Source organism: Tursiops truncatus, chromosome 8 (assembly GCF_011762595.2).
Source record: "Tursiops truncatus isolate mTurTru1 chromosome 8, mTurTru1.mat.Y, whole genome shotgun sequence".
Lineage (NCBI taxonomy): Eukaryota > Metazoa > Chordata > Mammalia > Artiodactyla > Delphinidae > Tursiops > Tursiops truncatus.
The window spans coordinates 20,605,980-20,623,237 of NC_047041.1; the positions used below are offsets into that span (position 1 = coordinate 20,605,980).

The window sequence follows — 17,258 nt, forward strand, 5'->3', positions numbered from 1 at the left end:
TCATGCCACCTTTGCCTGCCAGTTTACCCAGGGACTTGATATAACAAATTAAACTCTAGGATTTTGTGACTGTAACATGGGCTGATCTATCTCAGTGACCTAAGCTGCTAGAAATGAGATCTTTTGCTCTAGGAAACAATCCAGGCTAACTGTAAACTCTAAGACTGCAAAATACAATATGGGTGGGTAAAACGTACATTTTCCAACAGTGTTTTTGCCTTTCCTTAAAGTTCAGTAGATCACTTCCCTTCTGATAAGAGATCTCAGATGCAGTAGATAGCATACATGTAGGAGTCAGCCTCTCAGAAACCCCACCACTAATTGATAATACCCCTGAGCTTACCACATACACAAGATTCTAGCACAGGAGATTGCTAGACTGTTATGGACTGAATGTTTGTATCTCCCCTTAGATTCATATATTGAAGCCCTAACATCAGTGTGGCTATATTGGAGATGGAGCCTCTAAAGAGCTGACTAACACGGTAGACCAACGTATAGTACTAGCCAGTGAGCTTGGAGGCTGGGAATGTGCCTTATTTAATTTGTATCCTAAGTGCCTGGCAAGTTTGGCATATATTGAAGAGGCTCAAACCTCAGCTCCATCACTTATTAAGGCAAGTTGTTAACTTCTATAAAGCTCTTTTTTTTTTCCTTCACTTGTAAAATGGGAGTAAAGTTGTTTGGGAGGATTAACTAAAACACTGTGTATATTAACATTATTTCTGGACCAAAGAGAATGCTATTTTATAACAAAAAATTTTTAAAGCATGAGAATAAAACAACAACATTTTCTTTTAAAGCATTTTTACCATCTTGAGGCAAATTAAACAAACAACCAGGTGAGGAAGAAAAGCACTAGATAACCCAGTTCCAGAAATTTATCCTAGGGAAATAATAAAAGGTATAGTCAAAAATTTAGACACAGGGATATTCACCTGAAGCATATGTAAGGAAGCAAAAAATATTCAAGTACCTGATGTCCAAAAATAGAAGAGTAGTTAAATAAGGGTGCATCTAATACAATATATTAGGCAGTTGTTAAATATAACTCATGCTTTCAAAGAAGATTTCATGGTATGGGAAAAATGCTCATGATGTTATATTACATAAAAGCAAGGTACAAAATTACATATAATAGAATAAAATTTTGTTTTAACAAGTCTACCTACGTACTGAGTCACCCTATACTCATCCACCCACCCATCCATCTATAACCTACTCTAAGGAAACGTGTCAAAATGGGCTTACCTTTGGGTAGGGGGACTATGGATAAATTAATTTTTTTCCTTTATCCCTCTTTGAATTTTCCATGTGTGATTCTGACTGGTTTGATGTCTTTTAATTAGAAATTTAAAAATCCAAAGTTAGAAGTAAAAGTGCAATTTCTCCCCTTTACAAAGTCTTAGAGGTTAACACGATTAAGAGTTTTTGATGAATATCCTTCTTAGATCTTTTGTCATGTGTACTACCTTTATAATTTAAAAAAGGTATTAAAAACGTCAATAGACATGAACAGCTCTACTACACTTGCACTTTCATAGTTTAGTTTCACAGTTCCCTTCCACTATCCGGACATGGAGACGGTAACTTGGAAAATCCTTTTCTCATAGAACTTTAATAAAATGTTAAAACTGACTGAAGTGTCCGTATGTGTGTGTATGTATAAAGTCCATTATTCCAAAGAAACTCTCAAAAGTGAGAGACTGACCCTACAGGGCTTGCATCTGCTCCTGTATGGGCTCTGTACCACCTGGGGGCTCGGTTACTGCTCAGAGTTAGGTGACTGTCTCAGAAAGGTGCTATTTTGGGAGCAACCCCAAACCCATGTTTCAGTGCAGACTTCCTGAGGGATTTTACTGATAAGTTTAAGTTGAAGACTTCTGGGAGAGAAGGAGAAGCGAAACCTCCAAGGCGCACAACATCTGCCACCAATCGCGAGCAGAAATGACTGAGCAACACATGCAGTTACGCGGCATCCTTTAGACGACAACAAATAGGTGTTAGAGGAAATGCATATGAAGCAAGACCAACAACAAAGGGCTAGTATCTCTGTCTGACGGTTTTGTGTGTGTGCGTTTATTTATGGGCCCCAGAGAAAGAGGTGCTAGGGAGGGAAGAGGCACAAAGAGTACTGCTGACATAGATGAAATGGTACGCAAATAAGACCAGCGGATGTCTACAGCCTGGCTGAGTGCCAAGGTGGCCCTGCCAGTGTGGGTGGCCAGTTCCAGCATGGCATTGCTCTTCCTACAAATGCAAATATGCCATCTAGCTTCTGTCTATATCTTTCACAAAATCATTCATTTCCTGTCTGTTTCCTAGTTACGGTAACAATCACAAGCTTTAAAAATAGCTTGCCCTATATAATACGGCAGACAGTGCCCAATCTGTGTTTTGGGCCTGAGGCCCTCATAGCCAAGCTTTAAGCAGACTGCATTTTAATTTTTTCAAGGGGATTAGATTTTAAAAATAAATGAGTGATGTTGCCTCAATTTATGTCTAAATTTCTGGGTGAGAATGTAATAGCAGTTTATGAGGATTTGAACATGCTAGGCAACCACAGGCAGAGGAACAGACTGTCCACAGGAAGTGGCCTCGTCCTCAGGGACAGGGACACTAACTCCTCAGGGTCAGGAACCCGGCTTAACACCTGCTTATGGCAGCCCAGCATCAAGGTGCCTTGACTACGCTCTAGTCATTACTCATTACTTAACTTCTGAATCAGCTCTACCTCCAGAGCTCCCTATTTCTGAAAATGCTATTCACCCTCCTGATCATCAAGGCTCAAAATACTGTTATCGGTCTGGACTTCTTTTCTCTGGACCCTAACAGTCTATCAGTTTTATCTGTGCAATCTCATTTATACCATCCCCTCCTCTCCAGTTTCACGGGCACCATCCTAGCTCAAGCCCTTGTCACCTCCCCTGACACACACTCTAACCTTCTACTGTGCTTGTCACCAGTCTCTCTCCTATCCAATGCAGGCTACGGACCCTTCCAGGTTCATTTCTGAAGCACAACATGGATCATGGTGTTTCCTTATCAAAAAATCTCCGATTGTTTCCTACTACCTTGGAGAAGGTCCATTTGGAAAAAACTCTTTTTTTTTACAATTTAATTTTATTTATTTGGTCGCGCCGGGTCTTAGTTGTGGCAGGTGGGCTCCTTAGTTGCAGCTCATCGGCTCCTTGGTTGTGGCACGTGGATTCCTTAGTCGTGGCCCGAGGGTTCCTTAGTTGTGGCTCGCCAGCTCCTTAGTTGCGGCATGTGAACTCTTAGTTGCGGCATGCATGTGGGATCTAGTTTCCTGACCAGGGATTGAACCCAGGCCCCCTGCATTGGAGGCGGGGAGTCCCAACCACTGTGCCACCAGGGCAGTCCCAAAAACTCTCTCTTTATTAAAAAAAATATTTATTTATTTATTTGGCTGCACCAGGTCTTAGTTGTGGCATGTGGGATCTAGTTCTGTGACCAGGGATCGAAGCTGAGCCCCCTCCATTGAGAGCACGGAGTCTTAACCGCTGGACCACCAGGGAAGTCCCAGAAAAAACTCTCTTGATAATACTGAAACATGTTCCCCTGTTGAGAGCCCCAACCTAGAGAAAGAGTCTATCCCTTGGCTTGCCATTCAAAGCAAGGCTATTTGTCTTTATTTTGTACAACTTCCCTTCACACGCCCTCTCCCTCAGCCACACTGAGCTCCTGCTCTGACTTAGAGGGACCCAGGCTTTCCTGACGTTTGCTTGTTGCTCAGGCCTTTCCCTCCACCAAGATATCACACCCTAGTTTCCATCCACCCTGATTCTGCCCTCCTCTCAATTCCCAGCTCTGACAGTTAAACCAAAGACATTCCTGATCAAATGAACTAAAAGCAACTCCCCCGTCTCCTTCTAGTTTTGCAGCACTTTGATTTTTTTATCTCTTTAAGGGACCAATTATGTTTTATCAATTTATTCAGTACCTGGCACATTACCTTTAGTTAAGCTTCATGTCTCTTCTGCTAGACTACAAACTTTGAGGCAGAACTAATGTCTGAGTCATCTTTTTATTACCTAACGAGCCTAAAAAGACAGGAAACCAATATTTGCTGAGTATCTACAATTTGCCCAAAACCTCACACACATGCTTTCAATTAATCCTCACAACAGTCTCATAAAGTTGGTATCCTTGTTTTACACAAGAGAAATGGAGGTTCAAAGAAGTTAGCCACTTTATCCAAGTTCACACAGCTAGTGAAGAACAAAGTCTATTCTAAACATACTCTAAGACCTGCTCATTAATATGATCCTCTGTATATCACTGGATGCTAAGTATATAAAACACAAATTAGAAGTTAAATAAATATTCATTAAATGAGGGAAGCTGTCATGTTCCATATACTAAAAGTCAACTTTATGCAGCACACCAGAATAAACTTATCTCCTTTAAGTATGTTCAAACTGGACACAAAAAGATGTTTAACTGACCAAAAAAGATGGCTCATCATTTTGTAGCTGCAGCACAGGCAGCAGAAGAGAGGCCATAATAACATAGGCAAAGCCCAATTTAGCACAATAGTTATACTTTTGTTTTCAGAATTACAATTGGTTTAAAAAAAAATCCAAAACCTATGAGGGATCTAGAACTTGAGAGAAGGAATTGGTTAAGGAAAGAGAATGAAGAAGGATTCTGAAAAGTACACGAGATCTGACATGTTACATAACCGTCGTAATGACAAGATGGAGAGAGAGCGAGGTTAGGCCTGGATACTTTTCTCAGGTCTTCTGCACAAAAACAACTCCTCCCAAGTGACTTGAGGAAATGACAAAGTTCAGCTAAGCCGAAGTACAACATTTGTGTGGACAGAGTTGAAATCTCCAGCCAACCAACAAGCTTGGAGTCTCTCAAACACATCTGTACCTTTGGAGTGTCGACACACTCTTCCTCCATGAATGCTGCTTCCGCCTGACAGCCGGATGCTGGAAACGTGAAGGTGTCCACATTGGATGCCTGTGGGAGGAGGGCAGATCGCATCACTCGCACGTTTGGTGAATGCACCGTCACTGGGAGTCCCACAGTTTGTGTCTGTAAATATGGCAAGAACAGAAAGTTTGGGAACATTAATACTTTCTATATAAATATACAAAATTCTTGAAATAAAACAATTCTTCCTGATGTAATTAAAGGGTAAATAGTGATTTGTTGGAAACTCCAGAAAAGATGTGATGAAGTACGTACATGGTACAGGTATCGATCTGAAGCAGTCTAGCAATCAATTATTCTGAGATAGGTTGTACAGAATTTCGTTCCTGTTCCATGATGAGGTGCATAACTTTCACAGATGACAGGAAAGCTAGCCTTTGCAAGGAATCTAAGACACTCTTTTTCAATTCAATGAACATATATTGGCTATATCCTTAAATATATTACCTTGGAAAGATACAAAGAAGAATAGAGAAGTCCCAGTCTCTAAGAGTAGGAGATCAAAACTGAACCAGAGATAAGATACACACACAACTAACTGTAATACAAAGTACACTGCAATAAGGGCTATCTACCTGCATCTCTTTTTTTTTTTTTTTTGGTGGGGTACGAAGTGAGATGGTATATATTTCTTGGCAAGGGAGTGAGTGTAGAGGAAGAAGAGAGAAGCAGCAGCTACTCGGAGGGGACAGGAATGTTGAAAGAGACGCACAGACTGAACACACACAGCCTGCTTGCCCAGTGGAAACAGAGATGCTTATTGCTGAGCAAGTTATGTTCCTGAAGTCAACCTACTCTAGAAAGTCCATTCTCCATGTCTCCTCTGTTAAAAATTCTAAGTAAACAAGTATTACAAAGTCTTCATTTAAAAGAGAATTTTCCTTTATGACAATTGGCAAGAATTGATTTTGAAGATGAAACCGCTGGATACTCCTTTCCTCCCCATTTCTTCAAAACTAGCAGAATAATTTATTAGATGCCTTTTGAACATAACAGACATTGCAAAATATCTGAGGGAACAAACATCATACCAGTTTCTAAAAGGCAGAGGAATGGCCTGTATTTTTTCTGCCATTGTCACTTTAAGGGATATAGGATGGTGAGCTTTAAATTCAAACAAGTGAAAAGGAACAAAATGGTATGATTCTAGCTTTTCCCTTCCCAAGACCTGGTTTTGATTCTGGGCTCCATCACTTACTAATTGTGTGAACTTAATCAGTTACCTAAACTCTTTGCATCTTATTTTCTTCGCCTCTGAAAAATGTCATAATATCTACTTCACAGTGAAGTTAGGACTGTAAAAGGCAACATGTAAAGTCCTTCGCTCAGTAATGTTAATTCCTCCTTTCTAAAGTCTTAAAATGATGACAATAATTTAATACAGGAATTAGTAAAATGAATACACAGTTTTGTTCTCAGATACTAGCTAATGGTTCCCAGTTAAAATTTCAGGTTGATGGTTTTCAATAATGGGGGAATATGTTATAAATACACTTTATACTTGACTATGACTATATTTAGAATATACTTTATATTCCAACATTAACATCATTAGATATACTGCATGAGATAAAGAACAAAACAGCAATAGCAAAGTGTTGGTATTATATGGATGGTAAAAAGAGACAGAAAATACACTGTATATTATTCTGAGCATGATAAAGAAATAGCTTTTCTTATATCATCATTCCTCAGGCCTATATCCTCGTCACTTTTGAGATGAAACATTTTTTTTTTCCTTTCAAGCATTAGTCATTTAAATTAATTTTTTTAGCTACAATGTAAAATTTAAACTTCCAAATAAAGCATATTTGATACATTCCTCTTACCCTTATCATTGGTTTTTCAATCAAAGGATAAAGCTGAACTTTGATTTCTGTTTCCCAAATTTATTAGACTGCTCCTTATCAGGGCAAAGCACTACCTGTAGACACTGCCCTGGAAATGAGATACCAACATGATAACTATGATATGTTCTTCTCACTCCCTGCCTCTTGTTAGCTATGACTTTTTAAATGGCAGGATTGTGCTGGGCCAGACCAAGCATAACACATTTTCCTTTCACATCCAACCTGGACTACAACAACTTACTGTGAACTTGTTAAGGACAGAGAAATAACACATTTTATTATGACAGCCGCTTCACAGGAAATACAATGACAGATTCAGGGGTCTGCTTTTTAGGATTCTTGCAATCACTGACGGGATTAAGGAAGTCTTTTTGGCACAGGTTAGAGTATAAATATTCAAATAGCATGCCCAGCACTAAAGATCTGATTAAAGAATATGTTATTATAATAAATAGATGGTTGATTAATATCCCAAGCAAGCAGATATTACCAGTTTCTCCAAGAGTGGCCATAAACACAATAGGCACATGGAAAGATGCTCAACATTGCTAATTATTAGAGAAATACAAATCAAAACTAAACTGAGATATCACCACACACCGGTCAGAATGGCCATCATTAAAAAGTCTACAAATAACAAATTCCGGAGAGCATGTGGAGAAAAGGGAACCCTCTTACACTGGTTGGAATGTAAGTTGGTGCAGCCACTATGGAAAACAGTATGGAGGTTCCTCAGAAAGCTAAAAATAGAATTACCATATGATCCAGCAATCCCACTTCTGGGTATATATCCAGACAAAACTATAATTCAAAAAGATACATGCACCCCTATGTTCATAGCAGCACTATTTACAATCGCCAGACACAGAAACAACCTAAATGTAAATTGACAGAGGAATGGATAAAGAAGATGTGGTACTCAAAATGTTCACTGCAGCTCTATTTATAATAGCCTGGAGATGGAAACAACCTAAGTGTTCAGCATCGGATGAATGGATAAAGAAGATGTGGCACATATATACAATGGAATATTACTCAGCCATAAAAAGAAACGAAATTGAGCTATTTGTAATGAGGTGGGTGGACCTAGAGTCTGTCATACAGAGTGAAGTAAGTCAGAAAGAGAAAGACAAATACCGTATGCTAACACATATATATGGAATTTAAGAAAAAAAAAAATGTCATGAAGAACCTAGGGGTAAAACAGGAATAAAGACACAGACTTACTAGAGAATGGACTTGAGGATATGGGGAGGGGGAAGGGTAAGCTGTGACAAAGTGAGAGAGTGGCATGGACATATATACACTACCAAACATAAAATAGCTAGTTAGTGGGAAGCAGCTGCATAGCACAGGGAGATCAGCTTGGTGCTTTGTGACCACCTAGAGAGCTGGGATAGGGAGGGTGGGAGGGAGGGAGACGCAAGACGGAAGAGATATGGGAACATATGTATATGTATAACTGATTCACTTTGTTATAAAGCAGAAACTAACACACCATTGTAAAGCAATTATACTCCAATAAAGATGTAAAAAAAAAAAAGATGTGGTACAATGGAATACTACTCAGCCATAAAAAAGAACGAAATAATGCCATTTGCAGCAACATGGATGCAACTAGAGATTATCATACCAAATGAAGAAAGTAAGAAAGAGAAAGACAAATACCATATGATATCACTTATATGTAGAATCTAAAATATGGCACAAATGAACCTATCTACAAAACAGAAAGGGACTCACAGGCATAGAGCACAGACTTGTGGTTACCAAAGTGGAGGGGAGGTAGGGGAGGGATGGACTGGGAGTCTGGGGATAGTAGATGCGAACTATTACGTATAGAATGGATAAAGAGCAAGGGAACTATATTCAGTATCCTGGGATAAATCATAATGAAAAAGAATATAAAAAAGAGTGTATATATGTGTATAACTGAGTCACTTTTCTGTACAGCAGAAATTAACACAACATTGTAAATCAACTATACTTCAATAAAAAAATAAATTAAAAAAAAAGAGTGGCCATAAACAATGACCATGTCCACTAACTGTAATGACTTTTTAGATCATATGTTTATTGTCTTGAATCTCTTCTTCTGATTTTATGCTTTCCAGCACCATTAAAATGAAAATAACATTTTCTCCTACAGGAAAAATCTTTACTGGTCCTATAGGAGTATGCTTATTATGGACAGAATTGTGCCCCCTGCCCCTGCCCCCATCTATATGTTGAAGCCCTAACACCCAATGTGACTATATCTGTAGACAGGACCTTTAAGGAGGTAATCAAGGTTAAATGAGGTCATAAGGGTGGGGACCTAATGCAAAAGGACTGGTGTCCCTCTAAGAAGAGGATGAGATACCAGAGATCTCTCTTCCTGTATGTGCAGAGAAGAGGATGTGCAAGGACATAGTGAGAAGGTGGCCATCTACACACCAGGAAGAGTCCTCAGAACCCTGATGGCCCCTTGATCTTGGACTTCCAGCCTCTAAAACTGCAAAAACATAAACTTTGTTGTTGAAGCTGCCCAGTCTGTGGTGCTTTGTTAACAGCAGCCCTAGTTGACTTTTTCTTACAGTTGTGGAGGGCAGCCTCTAATCAGTAATTAAAGAAGAACTGGGATGAGTGTTTCATTCTAGTCTACTTACAGTTGATGGAAAGTTGGAGTGAAGGACTATTAAAAACTAGCAGATAGAATTCACAAGAAAAAGGCATATTTTAAAAAAATAGTCACCTGCAGTCAATTAGATGTAACATTTCCTGTATATTATGTGGCAAATATAAGTACTCTAAATCCATCTAAAGTGGGAATCTCAATGTTTTCTAAGTAGTAATCATGGGTTGTTCATCACTATACCATAAATTCCTTAAGGGCAGGGACTGTTTCCTGGGTACCTATGAAACCATGATGGCTGGGACTGTGCCTGGCACATAAGTGCTCTATCTGAACGGAACTGCTGGTATCAATTAATCAATTTTATCTTTGTAGCAAACTTATGAAGTAAGTATTGCTATTTCCATTTTATAGTTAAGGACCCTGGAGCTCAGAGATGCTGATTTGTTGAAGTCACTCAGCTCAGTATGGAACCCAAGGTCTGCTTGATTGCACAAGTCATGTGATCTCTGCAAAGGATCTTGTGATTTCCCCAGTTCCTTATCACTCTATCAAGCAACAAGCGATTTGCCACTTCTTTAAACAGATAGTAGAACACCAAAGAATTCAAAGGGAGAAGGCTCTACTAAAGCTTTAAGCACATTTATAGTCATAAAAACAGAGAAATCTATTTTTTAACAAGTTCAATACTAAACATTAGAATGTGAAGTCTCGTAGGGAAGGGAGATCTTCTTCAACCCCAGTGCCTGTTTCTTAGCATCCAGATGGCACTCAAGACACGTTTCTGAATGAGCACTGAAGATTGCTATTTGAATTAGATACATTTTAAGTCACAATAAATAGCTTTCTATGATAACTTGGATCAATGCATAAAATGAGAAGAACTCACGGGGTGCTTGGTAATAAAAAAAATGATCAAACATAAGAAGCCCCAAGCCAAATGAAATATAACTTGAGATCTAAGGAATCTGCTTCAAGTTTAGATATGAAAGGAAATCATGTACAATAACATATGCGTGTGCTCAGGAGCAATCGTTTATGTAACCCTCACTTGTGTAATGTTTCAGAAGAATAAAGAGACTCGGGAGGGAAGCTACTCAGCATGGGGGCTTTCCTGCTTCCTATCCTTCCGCCTGGCAGCATTTTCCAGAGGGAAGGGGCACCCTCCATCTCACTATTACTACTCCAACTTAGGAATTCTCATTTTATCTCCCTCCTCTCTATCTTGAAAGCCATACCACTAGACTTTGAAGGATTCCAAGTGCTCAGAGATACTTCAACCCAAATATCTGGAATTTTACTGATATATTATTTTACTCACATTAGTATCAATACTCACATTATTTTAGATATTAAAATATGTATAACAAGGTACACCATTTACCTATTAAAATCAAGATGATTTTAATTTCCTGGGGTTTCTTTTTCACATATTCTGTAGAAGCCAATGCAAAATTCTACTATAATTCTATAAATTTTGTAAAATTGCCAAACAAAAAATACAAAGTGAAAACTCTTTTGCTCTTACTTGCACTTTATTTTATTTTTATTTATCTAATTTTATTTATTTATTTATTTAACATTTTTATTGGAGTACAATTGCTCTACAATGGTGTGTTAGTTTCTGCTTTATAACAAAGTGAATCAGCTATACATATACATATATCCCCATATCTCCTCCCTCTTGCGTCTCCCTCCCATCCTCCCTATCTCACCCCTCTAGGTGGACACAAAGCACCAATCTGATCTCCCTGTGCCACGCAGCTGCTTCCCACTAGCTTTCGATTTTACATTTGGTAGTGTATATATGTCCATGTCACTCTCTCAATTCCTCCCAGCTTACCCTTCCCACTCTCCATGTGCTCAAGTCCATTCTCTACGTCTGTGTCTGTATTCCGGTCTTGCCCCTAGGTTCTTCAGAACCATTCTTTTTCTTTTAGATTCTATATATATGTGTTAGCACATGGTATTCGCTTTTCTCTTTCTAACTTACTTCACTCTGTATGACAGACTCTAGGTCCATCCACCTCACTACAAATAACTCAATTTCGTTTTGTTTTTAAGGCAGAGTAATATTCCATTGTATATATGTGCCACATCTTCTTTATCCATTCATCTGTCGATGGACACTTAGGTTGTTTCCATCTCCAGGCTATTGTAAATAGAGCTGCAATGAACATTGTGGTACAGGACTCTTTTTGAATTATGGTTTTCTCAGGGTATATGCCCAGTAGTGGGACTGCTGAGTCGTATGGCAGTCCTAGTTTTTGTTTTTTAAGGAAACTCCATACTGTTCTCCATAGTAGCTGTATCAATTTACATTCCCACCAACAGTGCAAGAGGGTTCCCTTTTCTCCACACCCTCTCCAGCATTTATTGTTTGTAGGTTTTTTGATGATGGCCATTCTGAACGGTGTGAGGTGACACCTCATTGTAGTTTTGATTTGCATTTCTCTAATGATTAGTAATGTTGAGCATCCTTTCACATGTTTGTTGGTGACCTGTATATCTTCTTTGGAGAAATGTCTATTTAGGTCTTATGCCCATTTTTGGATTGGGTTGTTTGTTTTGCTGACATTGAGCTGCATGAGCTGCTTGTAAATTTTGGAGATTAATCCTCTGTCAGTTGCTTCATTTGCAAATATTTTCTCCCATTCTGAGGGTTGTCTTTTCGTCTTGTTTATGGTTTCCTTTGCTGTGCAAAAGCTTTTAAGTTGCATTAGGTCCCATTTATTTATTTTAGTTTTTATTTCCATTTCTCTAGGAGGTGGGTCAAAAAGGATCTTGCTGTGATTTATGTCATAGTGTTCTGCCTATGTTTTCCTCTAAGAGTTTGATAGTGTCTGGCCTTATATTTAGGTCTCTAATCCATTTTGAGTTTATTTTTGTGTATGGTGTTAGGAAGTGTTCTAATTTCATTCTTTTACATGTAGCTGTCCAGTTTTCCCAGCACTTATTGAAGAGGCTGTCTTTTCTCCATTGTATATTCTTGAATCCTTTATCAAAAATAAGGTGACCATAATGTGTGTGGGTTTACCTCTGGGCTTTCTATCCTTTTCCATTGGTCTATATTTCTGTTTTTGTGCCAGTACCATACTGTCTTGATTACTGTAGCTTTGTAGTATAGTCTGAAGTCCGGGAGTCTGATTCCTCCAGCTCCGTTTTTCTTTCTCAAGATCCTTTGGCTGTTCAGGGTCTTTTGTGTTTCCATACAAATTGTGAAATTTTTTGTTCTAGTTCTGTGATACATGCCATTGGTAGTTTGATAGGGATTGCACTGAATCTGTAGATTGGTTTGGGTAGTATAGTCATTTTCACAATGTTGATTCTTCCAATCCAAGAACATGGTAAATCTCTCCATTTGTTTGTATCATCTTTAATTTCTTTCATCAGTGTCTTATAGTTTTCTGCATACAGGTCTTTTGTCTCCTTAGGTAGGTTTATTCCTAGGTATTTTATTCTTTTTGTTGTAATGGTAAATGGGAGTGTTTCCTTAATTTCTCTTTCAGATTTTTCATCATTGGTGTATAGGAATGCAAGAGATTTCTGTGCATTAACTTTGTATCCTGCAACTTTACCAAATTCATTGATTAGCTCTAGTAGTTTTCGGGTAGCATCTTTAGGATTCTCTCATGTCATCTGCAAACAGTGACAGTTTTACTTTTCTTTTCCGATTTGGATTCCTTTTATTTCTTTTTCTTCTCTGATTCCTGTGGCTAAAACTTCCAAAACTATGTTGAAGAATGGTGGTGAGTGTGGCCAACCTTGTCTTGTCCCTGATATTGGAAATGGTTTCAATTTGTCACCATTGAGAACGATGTTGGCTGTGGGTTTGTCATATATGGCCTTTATTATGTTGAGGTAAGTTCTCTCTATGCCTACTTTCTGGAGGGTTTTTTATAATAAATGGGTGTTGTATTTTGTCAAAATCTTTTTCTGCATCTATTGAGATGATCATATGGTTTTTACCCTTCAATGTGTTAATATGGTGTATCACATTGATTGATTTGCATATACTGAAGAAGCCTTGCATTCCTGGGATAAACCCCACTTGATCATGGTGTATGATCCTTTTAATGTGCTGTTGGATTCTATTTGCTAGTATTTTGTTGAGGATTTTTGCATCTATGTTCATCTCTGATATTGGCCTGTAGCTTTCTTTCTTTGTGACATCTTTGTCTGGTTTTGGTATCAGGGTGATGGTGGCCTCATAGAATGAGTTTGGGAGTGTTCCTCCCTCTGCTACATTTTGGAAGAGTTTGAGAAGGATAGGTGTTAGCTCTTCTCTAAATGTCTGATAGAATTCACCTGTGAAGCCATCTGGTCCTGGGCTTTTGTTTGCTGGAAAAATTTTTTTTTTTTCCTGTACTCGGGCCTCTCACCATTGTGGCCTCTCCCGTTGTGGAGCCCAGGCTCCGGATGTGCAGGCTCAGTGGCCATGGTTCACGGGCCCAGCCGCTCTGTGGCATGTGGGATCTTCCCAGACCAGGGCACGAACCCACGTCCCCTGCATTGGCAGGCGGATTCTCAACCACTGCGCCACCAGGGAAGCCCCCTGCTGGAAGATTTTTAATCACAGTTTCAATTTCAGTGCTTGTGATTGGTCTGTTCATATTTTCTATTTCTTCCTGGTTCAGTCTCGCGAGGCTGTTCATTTCTAAGAATTTGTCCATTTCTTCCAGGTTGTCCATTTTATTGGCATATAGTTGCTTGCAGTAATCTCTCATGATCCTTTGTATTTCTGCAGTGTCAGTTGTTACTTCTCCTTTTTCATTTCTAATTCTATTAATTTGAGTCCTGTCCGTTTTTTTCTTGATGAGTCTAGCTAATGGTTTATCAATTTTGTTTATCTTCTCGAAGAACCAGCTTTTAGTTTTATTGATCTTTGCTATCATTTCCTTCATTTCTTTTTCATTTATTTCTGATCTGATCTTTATGATTTCTTTCCTTCTGCTAATTTTGGAGTTTTTTTGTTCTTCTTTCCCTAATTGCTTTAGGTGTAAGGTTAGGTTTTTTATTTGAGATATTTCTTGTTTCTTGAGGTAGGATTGTATTGCTATAAACTTCCCTGTTAGAACTGCTTTTGCTGCATCCCATAGGTTTTGCATCATCATGTTTTCTTTGTCATTTGTTTCTAGGTATTTTTTGATTTCCTGTTTGATTTATTCAGTGATCTCTTGGTTATTAAGTAGTGTATTGTTTACCCTCCATGTATTTGCATTTTTTCCAGGTTTTTTCCTGTAATTGATATCTAGTCTCATAGCATTGTGGTTGGAAAAGATACTTGATACGATTTCAATTTTCTTAAATTTACCAAGGCTTGATTTGTGACCCAAGATATGATCTATCCTGGAGAATGTTCCATAAGCACTTGAGAAGAAAATGTATTCTGTTGTTTTTAGATGGAATGTCCTATAAATGTCAATTAAGTCCTTCTTGTTTAATGTATCATTTAAAGCTTGTGTTTCCTTATGTATTTTCATTTTGGATGATCTGTCCATTGGTGAAAGTGGGGTGTTAAAGTCCCCTACTATGATTCTTACTTGCACTTTAAATAAAGTAAGTACTCACGTAAGTAGATGGAAATCCTAATAGATCATGTGAACGAACCACTCCTCTTCTCTACCTCTATGCAGGTGATCTCCCAATTCTCCTAAGCCCTAGCCTCTCTCCAGGGACTCAGATCCATTGTTCCTCATAAGCAGCTGAGTCTCTGCCACCACGACTCCCTCAGCCTTGGGCTCAACAATGGAGTCATCTGTAATTTGTCATCCCTTCCTCCCCAACGTTGATTTATTACTTTATATAACAAACACTTATATAGCACTGTTTTAAGTGCTGAACAATTATTACCTAACTTAAACGTCTTAACATCCTATAATTACTCCCACTTTAAAGCTTGGGAAACTGAGGCAGAGAAAGACCTTAAGTAACTTTTTTAAGGTCCACAGCAGGAAACGGCAGAATCTGGGATGTGCTTGAGTCCCTACTTTAAACCATCACATTGAGCTGCCTCTCCAGAGCAGTGCTAAGTTCATCCAGAGTCTACCTCTGAAATGTTCCTTACACTTCTCCCTTCCTGTTTCCTTCCACTGGCACAGTATTAGCTCAAGTCTTCAGTGTTTCTCATCTCAACTACTACAATCATCTCCTAAACAGCTCTCTCCAATTTTCTTCTCTTCCGCAGCCAATCTATCCTTCCCAATGTTACCAGATTGCTAGCTTGAAGTATGGATATAATTTTATCGCTTTTTTGCTTAACAGGCTTCAGTAGTTCTTCATTTCTTCCTGAATTATTAGTAAACTCTTTACCTTGGCATTCAAAGCCCTTCACAACATGGCTTCAACTTAGCACTCTAACTCTTTCATTTCCCTATTCTTTAATTCAAGTGAATTAATTTGAACAAGTCCTATGCTTGCTCACTTTAGTACTTCTGCTCACACTGCTTCTGCCTACGTATAATGCCTTTAACCACTGCCTCTCCCTAACAAAGTCCTACACAGCTGTGAAGCTCTACCTTGAACGCCGCCTCTCCCACAAAGCCTTCCCAATCAGATGCATCTCTCTCCCCTCTGCCCTTTTTTAAAAAAAGGTTTTCTCTATCAGAATGATATCCACAGTATCTTCTAAATTTTGCCCTTTCTCTATTTTGAACGATGGTTATTCATGATGTTGTCTTATTTTGCTTCTATAATGTAATGACTCTGAGGGCAATGACTCTTTTATACATCCTCTTCCCTGTAGTGTCTAATAAAAGAAGTTTACATAGTAAACCTGCAATAAAAATTTGTTAAATGAAACTGAATGTACAGGCTAGTTACAATAATTCTTAACATAAGTGAATGATAAAAAAAATGAGAAATCCCTTAAAGAAAAAACTGTTTGAAATAAACTTAATCCTTAAAAATAGGAAGATGATAAAACATTTGAGGATCTAGTGAACGATGACAGAAAAAAACTTTACAGAAAAACAAGGTGTAGAGGATGAAATCCTAACCCTTTGTACTACATGATGAAAAATGTGTCAAACATGTGAACAGGCACATGCACAGATAAGACTATTTGCTAATGGGGTGTTACCTTGGCAACTGTTTGTTCGGCGATGGTGCTAGGCCGACGCTGGCGGGCATCAAGTCTCTGCTCCACAGGAAAACTGCTCCTATGTGATTTCAGGCGCTCCACCAACAAGTAATAGATGGCAGCAAAGTGGTTATAGCTCTTGTTCTGCAAAGCCTGGAAGAGAAAACAAGTGCCAAAGGCAGAGAACCATAAAAACCAATTCAATGATTTAAACCTTTCTAAAAAATGAGGGAAAAACACAACATTGTAAATCAACTATACTTCAATAAAATCTGAAAAATAAATTTAAAAAGGAGGGAAGATACCATGTGTTCTTAAAAACAAGCAAAGTAACAAGCAAAGTATGCCTCAAAACGAAAGCTATTCCAGAATTTAGAATAGAAGACAGATAACTTCATTAATTGTATAAAGGATGATACCTCTGAATGACTTGACTGGCTCTTTTACATTAATAGGATCCATTTATTTTTCTGCATTCAGAGAAAATGCCATCATTGTCTCATGCAGACATTCCCCAATGCCGGTATATGGTGCCATCTCATAGCTGCAACTAGGCTGTAAGGTTGTTTAGTAACCTGAGCCCAGAGGCTCTAATTCCACAGCCTCGACACAAGTCCAAACCATTGCAAACCCTGAAGTCAATGATTAAAGTCTCTGGGGAAATTTCTGGTGATTATTTTGGGCTGGAGAATGACATCTGGATGCTGGGTTGAGAGACGCTGGGTCTCCATTCTTAGGTAATTTTTTC

General features: G+C 38.6%; 1 protein-coding gene across 7 annotated transcripts in view; it reads right to left on the bottom strand.

Moving 5' to 3' along the window:
* SIK2 (salt inducible kinase 2) overlaps positions 1–17,258 on the bottom strand; it is a 132,082-nt gene that overhangs the window by 12,299 nt on the left and 102,525 nt on the right. For all 7 annotated transcript variants that reach the window (XM_019941911.3, XM_019941910.3, XM_019941915.2 and 4 more), the window contains 2 exons: positions 16,511–16,663; positions 4,903–5,067 (listed from right to left, as the gene is read on the bottom strand). In XM_019941911.3, coding sequence (XP_019797470.1) covers positions 4,903–5,067; positions 16,511–16,663 — 318 coding nt within the window. The remainder of the gene's footprint in view (positions 1–4,902; positions 5,068–16,510; positions 16,664–17,258) is intronic.